Raw genomic sequence first — 18,669 nt, forward strand, 5'->3', positions numbered from 1 at the left:
ATTATAACTACATACATGATGCTAGCCAGGAGTTTTGAAGTTTCTTTTGTGGTGAGCCCGGAAATTCAGACTTCCTGTAGAAATACCAAAATGTCATAGTCTGGTTTGTATTTTTTCAGTAACTGTTTTTCTTCTCCACTTGCACAAATATTTAAAGACATATTTTTATATTTACAGTAGTTGCTCAAATCAATTAAAGTGTAGAGTGTTAGGCATGGAACTTGGAAACATCTGCCTTCCTTATGTTTTCTCTGTCAAATCCTTGCTAGGATTGCTTTCTCCTTGTTGGAGCATGTCATACTGTTAAAGCAGTAACTCTTATCAGCTTGACACATGAGGATTACGTTTTTGCTTTTGAGAAATGAATTGTTTTTTCCAGCATGCTGGTGAAGGCAAAAGATAGTACAGATAGTCTGCTATGTCCATTTCACCTTTTGTCATCTACGTAGTCAAAATCAGATATTTTTTTTTCTTGCGGGCTTTTACAGTATCAGAATGTGATCTCTGCCACTGTATGTGATATGGTAATGCTAGCTGCTGAAGAATAGCCTTGAGGATGTGGGTTTACATAGCTTACTGGTCGATCTCATGGTTATTTGTTGTATGTTCAGTGGCCAATTAAATCTAACTTTGGAAAAACTGCTGTGTTCTGTGCCTATGCTGTCTGAAGCTTTATATGTGATTCTGCAGAAACACTGGTTGGATGCTCAGCACTCAACTTTAAAATTCAACACTTTTTGTCATTTTTATATGATCAAAGACCTGAGGATCGGTATAAGTGGAATTATTGAAGTGCTGGAGTTAACAAGCATCCATTTGCTTAGGTGCAGGCCCTATACAAAAGTGAGACCCACACTGTGGACTCTGTTTATTTCTGTGAGTCCTGTAAGTGTGGCAATTAGGCAAGTGTAGTTAGTGAACAGGGTTAACTCTATGCAGCTTCTTGCTAAGTTTTTCTTGAGGAAGAAATAAATTTTTTGAAGTTGAGTAATACTTTGCAACAGTCTGGTTTCAACTAGATTTTTGAATGCTGACAACACAGAGAACCTGCTTCATTTTTCACCCCTTGAAGAATTGTGATATATAAGTCTACAAGACCAACAATTACAGGACCCATTTTCTAAACACAAGGGATAAATTCAGCTGTTAACAGCTTCTTTTTCTGTCTAAAAATTAAACCATCATGTGATACTATATTCCTGATGTGAACTCTAGACTCTTATGACTGGACCTTCATTTACTTGGAGAATGTCACAAAGTAGTAGTAGACCAAGGAGAGAAAGGGGCTATCTACCCTGGCCTTCCAAAACTAAATAGGTGAAAGCTCTTCAGCTTGGGAAAGAAAGAAGGAAAAAGAAAAAAGTGGAGGTCTGTTTTGAAGATCGATAAAATCATGAGTGTTCTGGAAATGCATAGCAAGGTAAGTCTGTTACTTTCCACAGCAAAGAGATAGGAAGCACTCAACAGCAGATCAGCTGAAAGTAAATGGAAATACTCTTTAAAACATGTACAAAATTGTGGCATTCACTACCAGATGCATAAAATGAATTTATCAGAGCTGAATAGATGTACCAAATTTTTTACAGTATATGATTCTAAAACACAGTGGCACAAATAGTCTGATTCGGGAAGTTCTTACACAGATGACTACTAGAAGCTGGGGTTATTTGTCCACCATGTTTTGTATGTCTTTTTCCTAAACATCTGATAGTGGAGTAAAATACCAAATTTAATATCTTTTTAATGTTTTCAACACCCTATAAAAATTATAGCTGATTTAAAGGGGGTTTTTTGAGCAGCCTGTGGGATATTTTCTAGATTAGTTCACAGATCCTCTTATTAACAATGTAAAACACTTTGAAAATGTTTTTGTTGAAGCATCGATTCAGAATGTCACAATATTGCCTGTGCTATTTTCTCTCACTTTCCATAATATTACAGCAGTCACATTCTGTTTTATGTTCAGAATTTTGCATGCGTAGTGGATTGGTATGCAGAAAATGAGAAATTTGATAATTTATTTTTATGACTGCACAAGTGTTAGACATAGGGAGCTGTTTGGTGTGAGAAGTCAGGGTATAACAAGTACAAGTGTTGTGTGTAACAGATTGGGTTTGCAGGAGGGCTTTTGGGTTTTTGTTTGGCTGTGGTTTGGTTTTATTTTTTTGTAGTGACTTGCTGACTTTGGAATTTCATGTAGTGTGATATCATAAAAGGTAAATAGCCAGCATTTCAGGAACGTAGGGAGGGAAAAAGTCTCAAGGTATGTCAAGCCAGACATGCATGCCTGGCCGTGTAAAGTTGCTGAACATTAAAAAGGCCAGGCTCAGATTAACTGACTGTGAAAGCAGAGGTAGTATGAAGAAAAGAGGTGGGGGGGAGGTGGGGGGGTGGGGGTTGAAGCTTCCAAATGAAGATCTGGGGAAATATCTTATATTCCTAGTTTACTAAAAAAAAATGGGCTGCACTTGCAATTTGCATCTTGAATTGATTTTTTTTTTCCTAGCACTTGAATTGAAGTAGAGAAAGATTGCCCTGGAGATAAATTGGAATAGTTTGCTAACTGGTTCTGTAGAAAATCCTGGGAGTTGCAGTTGCACCCAGGCTTTACAGTGAACTCTAGTATGCCAGTCTTTGTTGTAAGAAATTGAAATATTCACAAGTCTCAACACAAATAATGAACTTTATATGTTCCCCAGATTCAATTTCTTCAACATTCCGAGCTGAAATCATGGTCCTTTTGTATTAAACTGCTAGCCCTATGCAGCTTGTGATTTATCTTCTGAACTCAAGAGTCCCTTGAACTCTAATTTCTCTGGCCCTGAACTTTACTGTGAGCAAAAGTTGTTTCTTCCCCTTCTTCTGATCTTTGTAATTCTCCAAGTCTGGATATATATATAAGCATGCTGTTTTGGTTCATTTTGCCTTTTTTTTTTTTTTTTGGAAGTCCAAAGGCTGGAAAATTGCCAACAGGTATGCAAGAGAAGATGCTTTTATCTGTCTCAATCCTGTTTTGTGTATGTGTTGACACTGGGCATACATGCAGGCATTAACTGTAATGGGTATTTTCCTGTACTGATAACACTAAGTCTGGCCCACATACTGCTCTTTCTGTAAGGGGTGCACACAGCTATAAAAAGATGCAGGTTGTATTTTCCCCTTATGGTTTTACTGAGTCTGTGATGATCCCTGCTTTTGTTTGGAACTTGTTCTGTATCATAAGTTTGCCGTTGGTTGGTTGTTACTTTTTGTTTTGGTTTGGTTTTAATTTCTCTTTGGTTAGGCTTCTTCAACATGTTTGGAGACCATTATTTAGAAGTTATTTAAATCTGGCATTGGTTCTGGGGTGGTAGTCAGTCAGGCTTCTACCCTCCTGCCAGGTTGAGCGGCCTGATCTTTCTTAGTCATCTTTCTTTTGATGTGCTTGAAAAGCTTCTACCTTTTAGTTTTAACAAGCTATTGTTTCTTGCTGTGGCTTGCCACCTTATGGTTATGTTTTAACTTGTTTGTCTTCTCAGTTTTCATTGAGAGAACATGTGGGGTTTGGTTTTTTTTAAAAAAAAAAAAAGATTTACATTCTAATTGCTACCTTTAATCATTTGCTGAGTCATACTGGATATCTTTTTGTCCTTTCAGAATCTTTTTTTGATAACTGTCTTGCCACTTCTGATCCCTAATATGGTGTGTTGTTTTGTACCACAAATGAACACTACCCTTTCAGTTTCTTCTTTTACCTTATTTTTAACCAGTTTCCCCTTTTCTGTGTAGTTGCCGTATGTTTCAGCTGATTGCCCACAAGTTCCTGTATTTCTGTTGTGTGTTATACCTACTGTTGCCTTAAGATCTGATGAAATGTGGTGTAATGTGCCTGGATGGATAAGAGCTTTGGTTATTACTATATTCTTTTCAGTAAGTCACTCTGGATAGTACTGCTTATAGTGTATCCTTGCTGGCCTAAGGGTTCAGCTATTTCACTGACAGTTGACAGGGAAGTTTCCAAGGATGATCTACTGTGCACACAGAACAAAAGAAGGGAATAGGAAGTAATCTAAACTGACAGGATAGACTCTTCTTCTTTCATTCACCCCTTTTTCATCTTCCAAGGAAAATGTATTTTGTATTGTATAATACTAATGATTTAATATAGTATAATACAATGCTATATTGAATACCATATGAGTAGTGACAAGACCCGCAATACCCGATCTCTAAGTCAGGTGGAACTTGGAAACTGATTTAAATCCCCACAGCATGGGGGATTTCTTCATCTGGATTTTACGCAACATTCATTACTATGTTAACCATAAGCCTATGGGATGAAATACGGTATCACAAGAACCTCTTGTCCATTCCATTGAAGTGGTTTACTGATTTGCAGATACTACGAGGACACTCTTCATAGGAGGAGTAGAGTGATGAAATAGGAACAGATCAAGAAATGAAAAATTGGGAGAAACTGAATTTAATTGCTTAGGATCACCTGTATGAGGCAATCTAGCTTTCACCAGTCTGCAGGATTTTAAGATACCTTTTCTATGTACCTGTATCTTTTTGGTTTAGTTGACTTTTTCCTTTTGTTCCTTCCTGTTTGTTGTTTTTTTCTTTTTTTTTTTTTTTTTTGGGGGGGGGGGCTCTTCATGCAGAATCACTGCCCTGTATGTCCTTGTTTTATTCATAAGTAGCTTATAAAAAATATCTGAATTTTTAACATTTTTGGTACTTCTGACCTTTAATATCTATTACTGAGGTGTTCTTCCTGAGTATTTGACTTTCTTAGCCTTAGAAAGAACAGAGAAACCCTGGTCAGTAGCCTTAATGTTAAGTGTATGTGTTCCTAGTGTATTAGAATTCCTGAAGTTTGACAATTAATTGGTGGATAATAGAACTGGCTTACGTTATTTACATTGACATTCAAAGGCCTTGTAATGAGATTCTGGGGAAGAGGCTACTTAACAGAAATTAAGTGGTTATTGTACAAGAGGTAACTGCCATTACGGATCAAACTGTCTGTAGTAAAGTGTAGAGTTTTCATCAAAGCCAAAGTGACTGTAGCATGCCTTGGGGTTTTGTATCAGTCTTGCCATTACTGTATATTAACTTCACAGATGAAAAAGGTGGTTAGTAGTAAGGTAGAAGAACCTGTAGATGAAAAGAATGAAGGTAAGTCAAGAAAAAGTTTTTGTGAAGACTCTTCATCAAACTAGAAAAGGCTGCACAAAGAAGATAGTGTTCTGTACTAATACAAGTAAAATCAAGTATAATGGAAAACATGGCACATGTGTTAACTCATGGAGCAGTGTTTGCTTTCTAAATTGCGTCTTTTGTTTATACACTGAGTTCTCAAAGGCTTCTTCCAAACCAAAGTGTCTCAACTTTGACACAGCAAATGCAGTGCAACTACAATATCAGGATTTCTTTGAAGTATCTTTTGGTGCTGCTAGAGAGCATCAGGTTAGAAGTAAATAAAAAATGAGGACTTAATTGTTTGGCATATAGAAACTTGGGAGTATTTTTTCTTCTACCTTTCTTATGTCATACACTTAATAAATTGTGTTTGCTTGGAGTTTTAACTCTGCTTGCTTTTATACTTTATGTTCTAGCCATTCTTTGTAGAGAAATGTTGCCTGTTGTATAATTTTAATATTACCTGAAGGTAATAGTTGTCCTGCTCAGGTGATTATTGATTTATTAATATTTTTGTGTAATAATAATCTAAATATTTAATAGAATTATTAATAAATAGTTGTATTTGCTCTAGATTAATAATTTTGAAACCTTTGTTATTCACTTCTATGAAAATATTAAGGAATTTGAAAGTCTATGCACTGCCTACTTTTTCTCTTGTGCTCTTTAACATTTTCATGTACTCATAAAGTCAAAATAATGTTCTGCAATGGGTAGAGTACCATATTTCATCCTTTGTATGTGAACTTTCTTTTACGGGCTCTTATAGTTCTTCAGAATAGAGAGTATAATTGTACAGGATTTCTTGATATTAAAAAAAGGTGATTCTGCTCAGTTTTCTTAGATTATCTCGCTTATTGTGTTTCTTTGGTTTATTCAAGGGCGTTGGGAGTTTCAGTGACAGACTATACATTTGAAGACTGTCAGCTAGCTTTGGCTGAAGGACAACTTCGTCTGCCTTCAGACACATGTCTCTTAGAATTTGCAAAGCTTGTGAGAAGCCTTGGGTGAGCATATACAATATTTATATGTAAGGTCCCTCTTTATTATATATCTATGTTTATATAGTTTTCCCTTCATATAACGATATTGCATTTATGAATATATATGGAATGTTGCCATATTACAATTGGGGAAACAGTAGTAGAAAATTAAACCAATACTGTCCTCCACTTGCAGCACCCCTAGATCCTAATGAGTAGAGTAGGTTATAAAATTCATATTTTCACAGTCTGACAAGTGAGCAGTGTTTCTGAAGTGTTCATTCCTGAACAAAACTAGAAGACATCTCCTGAAGATGGTCAGGAATACTGTGGGGTTCCTAATATTTGATACAGTTAAGAGTCAATTGCCCTTTCCTGTGACATCTGTGAAGGGAGAACAGCACTGCTATAGCAGTCTTGTGACTGGATTAGCGTTATAATAGTGAGGGCAGAGGGGTCACCCTTTCCCAAGAAGCAGAAAGCAGTGGTTTATCTTTTGAGTAGGTTACTGCTAAATGGACTTTTTAATGGAACTGTAGCTTAGTATATGCAGTGTGGCTCCTCTCTTCTTGTTGCTGCTGTTTTCCAGTTTTTCTCCTGTTTCTGCTCTCATCCTATTTAACAACCACAAACTGAGTTTACAGCCTCATCCTATTAACTGCTTTAATATGAAACACCCTTTTCCATTTTTTGTCTCCTCACCTGAAAGTATAGACCATAGTTTCATGTTTCCATTCCATACTTTATTTCCTTTCACTAATTTTTCCTTCTTCCAGCTTGTGTACATAAATGAAAAAAAAGAAGAAAAAGATCTATTGGAGAATAAGGAATGTAGGACAGCATACATTATGCATTCAGATGACAAGTGTATGTTAATTGTTGGGACCTCCACCTGGAAAGACTTCCAGTAGAATAGGAGAGACTTCTTAGGGGAAGCAGATTCTTGCTTTGTTCCAAAGGCTCTGAATTCACAGAAATAAGAAGAAAAAAAAAAAGCAAACAAAAACAACCCAAAAAACCGCCCATGTCTCTTTATTATGCAGCTCATAATCCCGGGATTCAGTTTAATCCTCTTGTTAAATTGTCTGACTTCTGCCTGCTCAATTTAAAGCTTTTCTTTCAAATTATGCTTTTCTGGGTTTTTGGTTTTGCCTCTAAAACAATTATGTGCATTTCTGAGTGAGGCTCCCCACAACCCAAAATCTCTCTGTCTGGTTTGAGCAATTGTACGTTGGTGAAATATTATTCTGTCTTGATTTGGATATGTGCCAGTAAGAAGGCTATTACGATGGTATTTTTCTGGCACAATTGGATGAAGATTGGAAATATGGCTTCATCTCTAATGCACGTTCGGCGATGCAGTTATTTTGCTGTTTATTCAAAGGTTTTGAGGCCAGGAAGGCATTAAGATCATCCAGTCACATCCCTAAATAACTGGAACAGTAAATTTCATCCAATGGATTTTGCATCCAGTCTTAATACTTGTTTTTGAGCAATAACATACCTTCAAGGTAACATCTAGTTTTAAATGCAAGATTTTTTATAGTAAGGCAAATCCAGACATGTTTTTTGGTTTAGATTCATTGAAATCAAGTTATACCTCAGTTTGCTGTACTGGAGAGTTATTTCTGTTCACGTTATCTATCTACAGGATTTATTAACATTGTATGTAAAATTTGCTTAGTCTGTGCTCAGCTGGATGGGATCCAATCCTGAAGCCATGCAGCTACTGCTGCCAGGTCACAGCTGTCTGAAACTTGGCTGCCTCATATTGAACTCTGTGATAAATTGACTGCTGTATCAATGAGATCAATTGATCAGAGTCCCATCTTCTCAAATTCTGCATTCATTAGTCCTCAAGCAGTTATGCTTCTCTTGAGCCTGATAATCTATGTCTGACCAATGAGCTAATGACTAAGTGATACGCTATATCTTTATCGTAGCTTTCATACATTGTAAATCCTCTGCTTCATTTGATGATTTATTCCACACTTAATTACCCTACTGTTTAAAGTGATTTGGTATTTGTACTTGGACTGGATCTATTACCACGTTCTAGACATTGAAGCTTGTTTGGATTTTGTGCCTTATTAGAGACCTCTTCAGATATTTTTCTCCTCCAGAAAGTGTTAATACTGTATAATTAAGTCTCATCTCCATCTTTTTATGAGATACTTTTTATGAGCTGCTTTAGGGCAGTTACCTGCAAGGAGATCATTAAGTTCTAATTTAAATTGATTTGTTCCTATTGTCTCTAACTTCTGTTCATTCTAATTCCTGCATTCACTTTGCCCGTGAACTAGAAGGACCTTCTAGCCTTAACTGTTGTTCCGCTTTCGTATGGAACTGTGGCTTTTAGGCCATCAGATGATTTCCTATTTTTTTTTAGTTGTGATTATTCTCAATTTTAATTGTTTTATTTTCTGAAAATTGGGAGGGAGGACCAAACATAGCACATCGTGCAATCCAAAGTAGAAATTTTTTAGAGACTGTGTTCTGTTTGCTGTTGGATTAGGTTTATAAAATCAGGTCTTGATGTAACCTGAAATTTTGCTCAAGTAATCCTAGTGCTCCAGGCCTTTTGCATCTTTTTGGGGGGAAAGTATTGATAACCTCATCACACTTCTAGCCAGATTAAGGATCATCTGTTTGTTTATTTTGTACTTGATTTTTTTTTTACTGATCTCTTTCTTCTCTTTTCTCTTGCTTTCTGTCTACCTTTCAATTTTTTAACATTCAGTCCTCTGCTACTGCATTATTTACTTAATTGCTTCCTGTTTTTTTCCTCCCAAATCCTTCACTCTTAAAACCCCAGGTATGATTTGGAATGTTTAGCAAGTCTGTGGATGTGTGTCACATCCTTCTGGTTTAGTCACTGTTTTCTACTTGTTGATTTTTCTTATTTACTTGAAGTCTTTTTGGCAAATATTATTTAAAAATTAATATCTTTCATCTATTTTTTTTCTAATGTTTTTTTGAAGGCTAGGCAGCACTGGTACTTGTACAAGATGGCACATTTTCTCTTCCAGTATGGTAGTTGGCTTCCACTTTGTGCACCAAAAAGCAATAAGTATAGAAAGTACAGCAAGAACATAATATGGTATCCTAGTGAATGTGCATTTTATTATTGGTATCCACGTAACACAAGACCCTTTCATCTGGCAGGTTCTTGATCTGGTGTATGCATTTAGTATACAGACTGAGGTTCTTGGTACCTTTCACTGAAGACAGTATAGCTTTGCAGATTATGTCTTCTACTTTTAAAAGGTATGGTTTGCACCAAATCATCTTTTTCAGGCCAGATTTCAGAAAAATCCCCTGTTCTTGCCTTCTACACTTCTTGACTTTCTCAGTAGGGTTACTCGTAGTAATTTTTATCTTTAACAATGGGCAGCAATTTATGTTGGAATTCTTTTAGGATCCTTAACTATCTCTTTTGTTTTCCTGAGCCTGAGTATTATTGGTGTCTTGTACCCATGTGGTGGGTACTAGTGATGTCTGCCCTGGAAAAATGTTCTACAACCTCAGCAAGCCTGCAGGATTTACCTCCTTACACACTCCCTGGCAAAATTCAAAATTAGTAAACCTACTTGTGTTGAATCAATTCTGCTGTCTCTTACCAAAAGTATTTTGGTAAGAATGACCTGAATTAAACAGCAGTTCCATTTTGGCCACTACTCTCCAATATTATCTCAACCTGTTGACCACGAGGATCCTACTAGGCAATGCCCCTGTAGGGCAGATCATGAGATCTGCAAGGAGGAGATAATTACCTCATAGGTCTGGTGCCTGTTTATTCTTGGTCAACAGCCTTTACCATCCAGACTACACTGCAAGCTTCTGCTGTCCATGTGTGCCTGAAATGGTGGTCCAGACTATAGGAAGAGCTTTGCATCTCCAAAGTAATAACCCTGGCAGATAACTAACAGTTTCATGACTTCAGAGTGTTCAGAGATCATCTATAGCAAGAAAAAAACCTTGTGGAGGATGTCCATCTGTATTCATGATTAAAAGCAATACTGTCCATTAAAGGTGATCACAGATCAGGCTTAATGTAGCAAATACCAACCATGATAGCCTCTGCCATGTGGATCAAGGCAGGGTGTGACAGAGTATTCAGAAGGTCAGCTTTGCAGCTGTTCTGTATCCTTTCTCCATTATGACAAGAAGTTGCACAGAAGTACATCTGCAGACATAAAACTGAATGTAGTATGCTTTTCTGGCATAAGGCATGTTTCTCTGAGCTTGCAGTTTACAGTAGCTAGCTACAAGATCCAGCTGTTCTTACGCAACTTCCAGCTCTGTGAGACACTAGAAGGTTTTTGGCAGGGTGCCAGCATGCAAGAAAGGAGTTTGTTCTCAAATAGTCAAATGCAGCTAAAATTAGCTTTAAGGAGGTAAGACATCTACCTTGCTAATAGTGGTAATTCTGCTGAAAAATACCCTACCTTTAGGGATCTGGTTTTCCCTGCGAAGTCTGCTGTGAAGGGTTTAATTTTCAGAGCTGTTAATCTTGGAAAATGTCCTTTCCATCTTCAGGGACTTGGAAATGACTTTTTGTTCTCTTTAGTGCTCACTGGCTTAAAAACTGAAGCAAAACACCACAACAGCAAATAACGTTATGTATCCTAAAGCCTAGATCCTGCATGGAAGCCATTAGGCAAACAAGCATGATTTCATGACCAGAGATATCCACTGTTGGCTTTCTAGCTTTTATAGCCTCCAGTGGGATAAAAATAACAATTTTAAAGGAATTAAGACATTCAAACCATTCCACATAAGTTCAGAATCTATTGTGGGATTTGGAACACTTGGCTTCAAAAGACTTTCAGCATAGTAAGTCATGGTCATCCACCATCAATTACTTTCTCATTGTGAAATGGCTAGAGGGAAGTGAGCCCACCTTGGATTACCAGAAGTACAGTGCACTCATACTCAAGCTGAAGCAATGTTTGCCTCACAGATCCACAAGCTCTTTTTGAGATCGGCTCACACCTCTTTCTATACAAAACCCAAACCACAAGATGTTTGTAAGATTCATGGTAATCCATGCTACTTTCCGTACAAGGTTTTGGCTTCAAACTTTTTAGCTTTTTGCACTTCAGTGACTGGTGAAGAGGAGATCTCACTAATCTCAAATACTACTCACCGAACAAGTACTCCCTCTGTTGTAGAAGGTGAATTTTGAATCAATTCATTGCAAATCAAATCTCTCTGATTTAGAGACAGATGTTAGACTGCGTGTTCTGTGTCAGTGGTGGCTTATCTCAAGGGAGGATTTGGATGCCAGCTGTCCTCATCCTACAGTTAAAATCCATTTCAACTACTACAATGGAGGATGTATTATCTGTGGACACTTCTTATATGTAATCCTGCATATGAGAAGTTGAGTTCTGCGTGCATCTCAAATCCTCCATGGATTCCTTTGTGATTGTTACTGCTACTTTTCTACTTGATCATGAAAAATGAATGTTTGCAGAGGAGTTTTTTTGCTACTCTTTTTATACTGTCTAGGACCAAAACTTAAGATAGGTGCTTTAATGCCAGAATGGAGAACATACAAATGTTCTGTAGGGGCCATGGGTCTCTAGAAGAATTCTTTCATGTTCAGGTCTTATAATTCAGAAATACAGGGCTTGGTGTTGTTTAGTTAGTACATTTTTGGAAAGTCAGTTTAGGTAATCACAGGCAGCATAGTAGTTGTGTTTTTACTTACAAGCAGTGATTTTTAGGAAGGGTCATTTCAGCAAGTGATCAAGGTCTGGAGCTGACGTATCAGATAATCTTCCTATCAGAAATGCTCTTATCTTTTTTCAGAAGCTCCTGAGAATGCTGATATTAAGTATTTTATTCATTCTTGTCACTGAGAGGAAGCTGCTGAAGAGTCCCAGCTGCAGTCTGGGAACAATTCTGGTGTGAGCTTGTGAGTTCTGTAAATAACTTTTTCTTGTCTGCAGCAGCAAACAGCAAAACAGACAGCTGCAGAAGAATATTGTAGAAGACTTTATTGGCTACTTTTGTCTTCGGGCTAGAAAGTTTGGATGTGCACATTACCCTAAATCAGTTCAGAGGAAACCTGCTGATCGAGATTTGGCTGATCTTGTATTAGGGAGGGAATTTACGTTTCCCCACATACTTGCAGCACCATTTATTGTATTCATAGTAAGACTTTTTTCAAAAAGTGAAAACAGGAAGCTTGACTTAGCAAAAAAAAAAAACCCAAAACACACCAACAAAAAAACCCCCCAAAACCCCAACAAACTAACAACACCATGCACTAGATACTTGCATAAATATAAAGCTGTTTGTTCATCAGTCAAAGTCTGGTTTTGCAATTGGAGGGACTGAGGGAATTTCTGTAGCTGTATTAACTGCTATAACTTTGTTTGGGTCACCTCATAGTGTCCAACTCCGGACTGAATGTAAAAAATGAGGACTGACAAACAGGGTTAACTGTATAATCATTATTATGTAATCCCTGATTTCTTTTAGGAAAGATGCATCATGTTCAGTGACATTAGTAAATTTGGAAATGTAATTGGTTTATATTACTGTCCTATACTACAGCCATATTCAGGTGACCTAAATCCCACCTGTTCTCCATGCCTGGTATTTATTAGCTTGTTCTGGACTAGTTCATGTTGAACTGCTTACCCATACAGCTTTGATCATAAGTAGAACAAAGGATACAAGTTTATGACCAGGGTTCCTAAGCCTGTGCAGTAATTTCTAATACAGTTCAAGAACTGTATTAGAAGCCTTAAAATTATAGGAATATGTTATTTTATAATAAAATTGCTTAGTAATTCCAGATTGTGTAATGTTTTACACCATTATCATCCATTGCTTCATTTGGTATATTGAAATTTGTGTTGTTAAAACTGGGTTTACTTTTGAAATGTGCAAAAATAACGTGCTTTCTAGGCTGAAGCCAGAAACACTTGAAGATGATCTTGATAAATATGCTGCAAGTGCCATGAAAATGAAGAAAGAAAAGGTTGATCTTAAAGAATTTTCAGCATACTTGGAATTTCCAGTTTCTCACATCTTAGAAAGTATGTTTGCACTTTTTGATGAGGTAAGAAATTGTACTACTTTGGTCAACTCCACTTTAGTCTAGTTCTGTTCCAGTTGAATTCACTGAGGTCTCTTTTGGGCCAGCGCTAAGGGCTTTTGAGCACTTCACCACAGTATTTGCCTACTGCATTTCCCTTTGAGCAAGGTATGAGCACCTGTCATCAACTAAATAAAGCATTTATTCAGGTAGAAGTTAAAAGGAGTATCAGTTAGACAAAACTAATTTTCTTTCTAGATGCAAAATATGAAGAGGAAGAAAGATGAGTTCAGGCTAAACCTCTGATGCTGTATGTTGCAACTGAATGCAATGCCTATTAGCTGATATTTCACTTGCCTTGTAAATAAATCACTTGTTCTTCTAGGATGCCCGAAACCTGAAGGGCCTAGGAACTTGGCAAATGAGCCAGTTTTTCAATCCTCTGGCAATCAGTCAGAAAGGGGAAATGAAAAGATAATAATCTTTGGATGAGGTGCTGTTTGGACCAGGAAGTGGATATGTTCATGGTGTTCTCTTGTAGACCAAAGAGTAGATGTCATGTATTCAGGGGTTAAATTAGGCTACCTTGCTTCTGGTTCTCCAGTTTTAATTTTAATCTAGTAATTCAGATGGTTTAATATAAAAACCTTAAATACACAATTGAAGGGTAACAGTAGCAGAAGTGTGTTCCAAGAACATTTGAATTACGACTTCTGACTGAGACTCTGAAAGGTCCTGTAGAGCTTTGATGACTCAGGTTCTTGCCCTGCTGTAATTCTATTCTACTGACACTTTTTTTGTAGTGGCATCTCTAATGATCTTTCTGAATAGTCTGCATCTCTAGCAACTGTTAGTTATTTATGGAAGTTCTCAGACAAATTGCAGTATTTTGAGGTGAGGTTTTCCTTCACAGAATGAAGATGGCATAATTGACATTCGGGAATTTGTCATTGCTCTGTCAGTTGTCTGTAAGCCATCCAAAACTCTGGAAACAATTCAGCTGGCATTTCAGGTAAGCAGTATTTTCTCTATGTAGTTCACTTATTTTTAGAAAACATTAATACTGCCATTAGACTTAACAGAAGCTTGTTTCACATGCCCTTTTAATACTTAATTACATTTTAAAGTAACAGTAATGGAAAGTTGGATTAAGAGGTCATGTTCAGAGGGAACACATGGCAAGTTTAAGTTGTGTGAAATTATGGAAGTTTGCAGTTTGAAATTGTTCTCTGTGGAATTCTGGTAGAATCCTTTTCAGCACACTAAGTCTCAAACCTGAAGTCCTTTGTATTGATTCATGTAAACTAAAGGCTAATGAGTTGTGCTTACTCCTTTTATAATGTTTCAATCAAATCTTATTTTTCAAGTTAATAAAACATCTTAAAACTTTTCCTACATGTTAGTAGATATTAACTTTTTTTACCCCCTCTTATTTTCATGGTAAGATTTTATTCCCTCAGTTTTACCATGTTTCTGTCTTGGTCCTGCAGTCTCTGCTCAGACTTTATGCTTCCCAGAAGTGCTCCTGATCTTGTTCTAGCCTCAGGGGTTTGTTGTAGCATCAGCACAGATAGTTAATGCAGGTTTTTTGGGGAAGTGACAGCAGCAATACTTAATGTTTGCCATTCCAGTGGGTTTGTCTGACACCTTGTTTTATTACTTTTTAATTAATTTCTTTAATATTGCTATTTCAGCACACAAACCCTGCTGCATTCTGCATCATCTTTTCCCCTTGCTATGAACTCACATGGTCTTTAGTGTTACTGAAACTGAAAAGTGCTAACTCTTGATGCTGTCTTTACTATTGAATGCACGGAGTTGAGAACATTCAGTTGCATGGTACTACATGGCAGCCTTATTTTGAGTAGTTGTTTTCTGGTTCTTCAACATACCTGTATTATTCTCTTAACTACGTTTTGCTAAAGAAATGAGACTTCTGTGAATGTTTAGTGTTCACAGCTATCATTCTTACCCTTTGGCCAGTATCAAACAAATTTGACAAAGGAGGAAGGACCAAAAATACTTAGTTCCTACAAATATTGGGGGAAATCTGCCTCTAATAGCTGCTGTTACTGCTACTTCTAGGGGAAGAGCAGAAAGGTCTCTGCTCTTTCTTACTCCATTTGATCTATATAATGGCACAGAGAAATCATCAGGTGCTGTTTGGTGAGCTCTGTGCCTTCATACTAAAATGAACAAGCTTGAAGTAAATTTGAATCTTGGCTTTTGGGCAGTTTTCAGTGAAATTTAGCTCTCATGATGCATAATGTGAAATATACTTTTACCATTTTAGAAGAAGAAAGGCTCAGATTGGGTGATTATTTTCTTTAGAAGCTCCTAAATTTAAGTTAATAGAACTGTTTCTTAGAAAATTTCTGTTCTTCACTATCTGCTCTGTTCTTCAACTCATAATACATAATTCCGAGTTCCCCGGTTAATTGCAAAATATAAAGCTGCAAAGAAGTTCTATGCATGTATTAAGAAGGGGAAGCAGTCAGCAAGGGGAAGCAGGTATGGCTCATTTTATCCCACTAGTGATGATTGGAAGGGTTAAAAAAAGTCTTGAGCTGAGGAAATTTTGCTTACAGTATTCTAGAAAAAAGGGAAAGAGAACCTTTAGGTGTGTGGTTTTTTTTAATCCTTTCTTCCCTTCTGTCATGGGTTCATGTACAGTAAGATATTTACACAACTTATTCAGAGCCATTGAAGGATCTAGCCAGTTCATGAATGTGTGACTTTGAACAGGTGCTGTCCTCTGCCATGTGCTACCTTTTGGAAGGCACTTTGTCATTTGTTTTCAGGGATCAAGTGCAACATTTCATGTAGCTGAACAAGTTTTCAAAGTGGAAGTGTTTAGTATATGGCTTGAAGAACTTGAAAATATAGAGGAGTTACTGAGCCACCAGATTTCTAAAGTGGTGGGCAATTTAAAGAGAAGGGGGGATTATGGCAATCAAGTGTAAGAGCAGCACTCCAGTGTAAGTGCTACGCATGCTCCCTTCCTAACTGCTAAGTTAACTAAAGGGTGTTTTAAATCTTGCCGATATGATACTTGTGAGCCTTACCATCAAGTATCACCTTCTGACTACTTGATCTGTGAAGATAGCGGAGGTTTTGTTACACAAGTGTCTTGTCCTTGGCCCTGCTCCTTGTGAAACTGTGTGTAGGTTAGGTGCTAGGGAGGAAAAGGCAAGATTCCTGATGTGAGCATGAATGTTGTCTTCTACAGAACTTCAAATTTTTTTATTCCATTGAGGTGTGCTGTCTTATGACAGCAACTTCTGGTTTTGTGTGAAAAATGCATCCTTATACCTGTTTTGTTCAATCTCATCAGTTCCCACCTTCTCAATGACATAGAGAAACTAAAAGGAAGTTTCCAAAATAGCATTTTTTACATGGTTGAATATTTGCAGTGTTGTCATGCTTGAAAATGAGTGAAGGATGTTTCAAAAACTCTTCTGTCTCAATTTCTACCGCACAAGCAAATTGAGTTATTTTAGAAAGTTGAATGAAGCTGTATTTATTACAGATGTTTTGAAATATTCAGGTCCTTTTTCCAGGGGAAAACACTGTACATATACAAAGATAGAATGAGACTATGAACAATTATTTTTAGTTATCAATATCCTGTCAGTAGTAAAGCTAACTCTTTCTGTGAGGAAACTCATTGCTTCAGGACTTAAGAATATCCGAATTATTATTTTCTAGAATAAGTGTTTGTAGAAAATGATAGGCCCATTACTATACAGGGTAGGATTCTCCCGATTAATATAACGTCATTTAGATGTAGGCATTTTATGCAAACTGGCTGTCAAAATTGGTTGGACTTTGGTCAAAGAATCTTGAGTTTTACATCTGACCAAGTGGAAACAGTATCTGCTTTAGGCTGACCTAAATATATCTCCTGATTCCACAGACTCTTGGAGTTTGGACAGGTAGCTCAATGGACTAAAAATTATTCTCAGTTACATATCTGCAAAACATGTTAGTGTTAAACAGTCTTGTCTCTGAATATCACTGAAATTCCAGTGTTTATGCATGTAAACATAGGGAGTTTTTTCTGAATATAGCAAGCTTTACTTTCTAAGTGTACACAGGTGAACTAATAATCAATGCTATCTCTTACCCTGCCTAATCAGAAATCCTTAATAGATCACATCAATCTGAGAATGATTAGAATTTCCAATACCAAATTTTAATTTTGCATAACTTCTTAGTATGGTGCTGTTTATAGGAGTTAGCATTCAGCTTTGCAATGATTTATCTTGCTGTCTTGATTCATAGCTGTACCAGTCAGAAAATGGCACTATAACAGAAGAGGATTTAGCTCATATTCTGAAGACGGCCATGGGCGTGTCACAGATTAATGTTACACATCTTTTTAGAGCTGTAGATGAAGAAGAAAAAGGAGAGATTACGTATGGTAAGTATTTTAAGTGGATCTGAACTGTTGCAAAATGTCAAAGTTGTCTGAACTCATGTTGATATACAAACCAGGTATATTTTTATTAAACTTTACCTTTTTTGTTGACTTCAGTAGTGATGAAAGCACTGCAGACAAAGTAAATTTACATTTTAAAAAAAAAATGTTTGTTTCACCTTTAATATCAAATGTCATATGTCATGTCTACATGTTTTTAGAGGTTTTCCCTTCCACGTTAAGTCAGGCAATACCTGGATTAGCTCTTTCAGCATATTCTGTTCTGTGACTTCCATGTATGTGAATATGTATTTTCAAGACAGTTATCTTAGCTCTGTCCTGTTGTTTTGTCTATTGTATCTGTTCCTCACTATTTCTGCCCTCCTGGAGTATAGGGGGATGTAAGACTTTCTACTCCCATAATAATTTCTCAGCCTGTTGGAAAATAAGTCACGAGTGTGGGGGGTAGGAAATGAGAGGGTATTAACCAGGCTGCTCAATATGTAGTCTGTAATGCAGGTGATACAGAGGCAAGAAAGTTGCATTTGAAAAATTGTGAGATACGGGTGAATAGATTATGCTGGGAATCAATGTACTTGTGTGTTACTTCAGATTCTTCATCTTTTATGCAGTAAGGTTCTAAATATAGTTGTATCATTTAAGTATGAACTGAGTTGTTGATAGCCAGCGTATCATATCTCCAGTAGAAGTGCTTATGACATGCCCTGTTTTAGTGCTTTTCCTTCAGGATAATCAGTATGTATTTAATTTGTAAAAATCTTACAAATTAAGACATCAGTGTTCACAATTTCTACAGTAGTGGCATGATTTAATCCCGGCCGGCAACTAAGCGCCATGCAGCCATTTGCTCACTCCTCCCCTTCCCTGGTGGGATGAGGAGGAGAATTGGCGGGAGGGGGGAGTAAAACTCATGGGTTGAGATAAGAACAGTTTAATAATTGAAATAAAGTAATATATAATGATATTAATAATTGTAATGAAAAGGAATATAACAAAAAGAGCAATAA

At 36.9% G+C, this 18,669-nt stretch overlaps 1 protein-coding gene across 4 annotated transcripts in view; it reads left to right on the forward strand.

Moving 5' to 3' along the window:
* LPCAT1 (lysophosphatidylcholine acyltransferase 1) overlaps nucleotides 1-18,669 on the forward strand; it is a 73,696-nt gene that overhangs the window by 40,954 nt on the left and 14,073 nt on the right. For all 4 annotated transcript variants that reach the window (XM_074824351.1, XM_074824370.1, XM_074824381.1 and 1 more), the window contains 4 exons: nucleotides 6,066-6,191; nucleotides 13,092-13,245; nucleotides 14,135-14,233; nucleotides 17,506-17,644. In XM_074824351.1, coding sequence (XP_074680452.1) covers nucleotides 6,066-6,191; nucleotides 13,092-13,245; nucleotides 14,135-14,233; nucleotides 17,506-17,644 — 518 coding nt within the window. The remainder of the gene's footprint in view (nucleotides 1-6,065; nucleotides 6,192-13,091; nucleotides 13,246-14,134; nucleotides 14,234-17,505; nucleotides 17,645-18,669) is intronic.

The sequence above is a fragment of the Strix aluco genome, chromosome 1 (assembly GCF_031877795.1).
Source record: "Strix aluco isolate bStrAlu1 chromosome 1, bStrAlu1.hap1, whole genome shotgun sequence".
Lineage (NCBI taxonomy): Eukaryota > Metazoa > Chordata > Aves > Strigiformes > Strigidae > Strix > Strix aluco.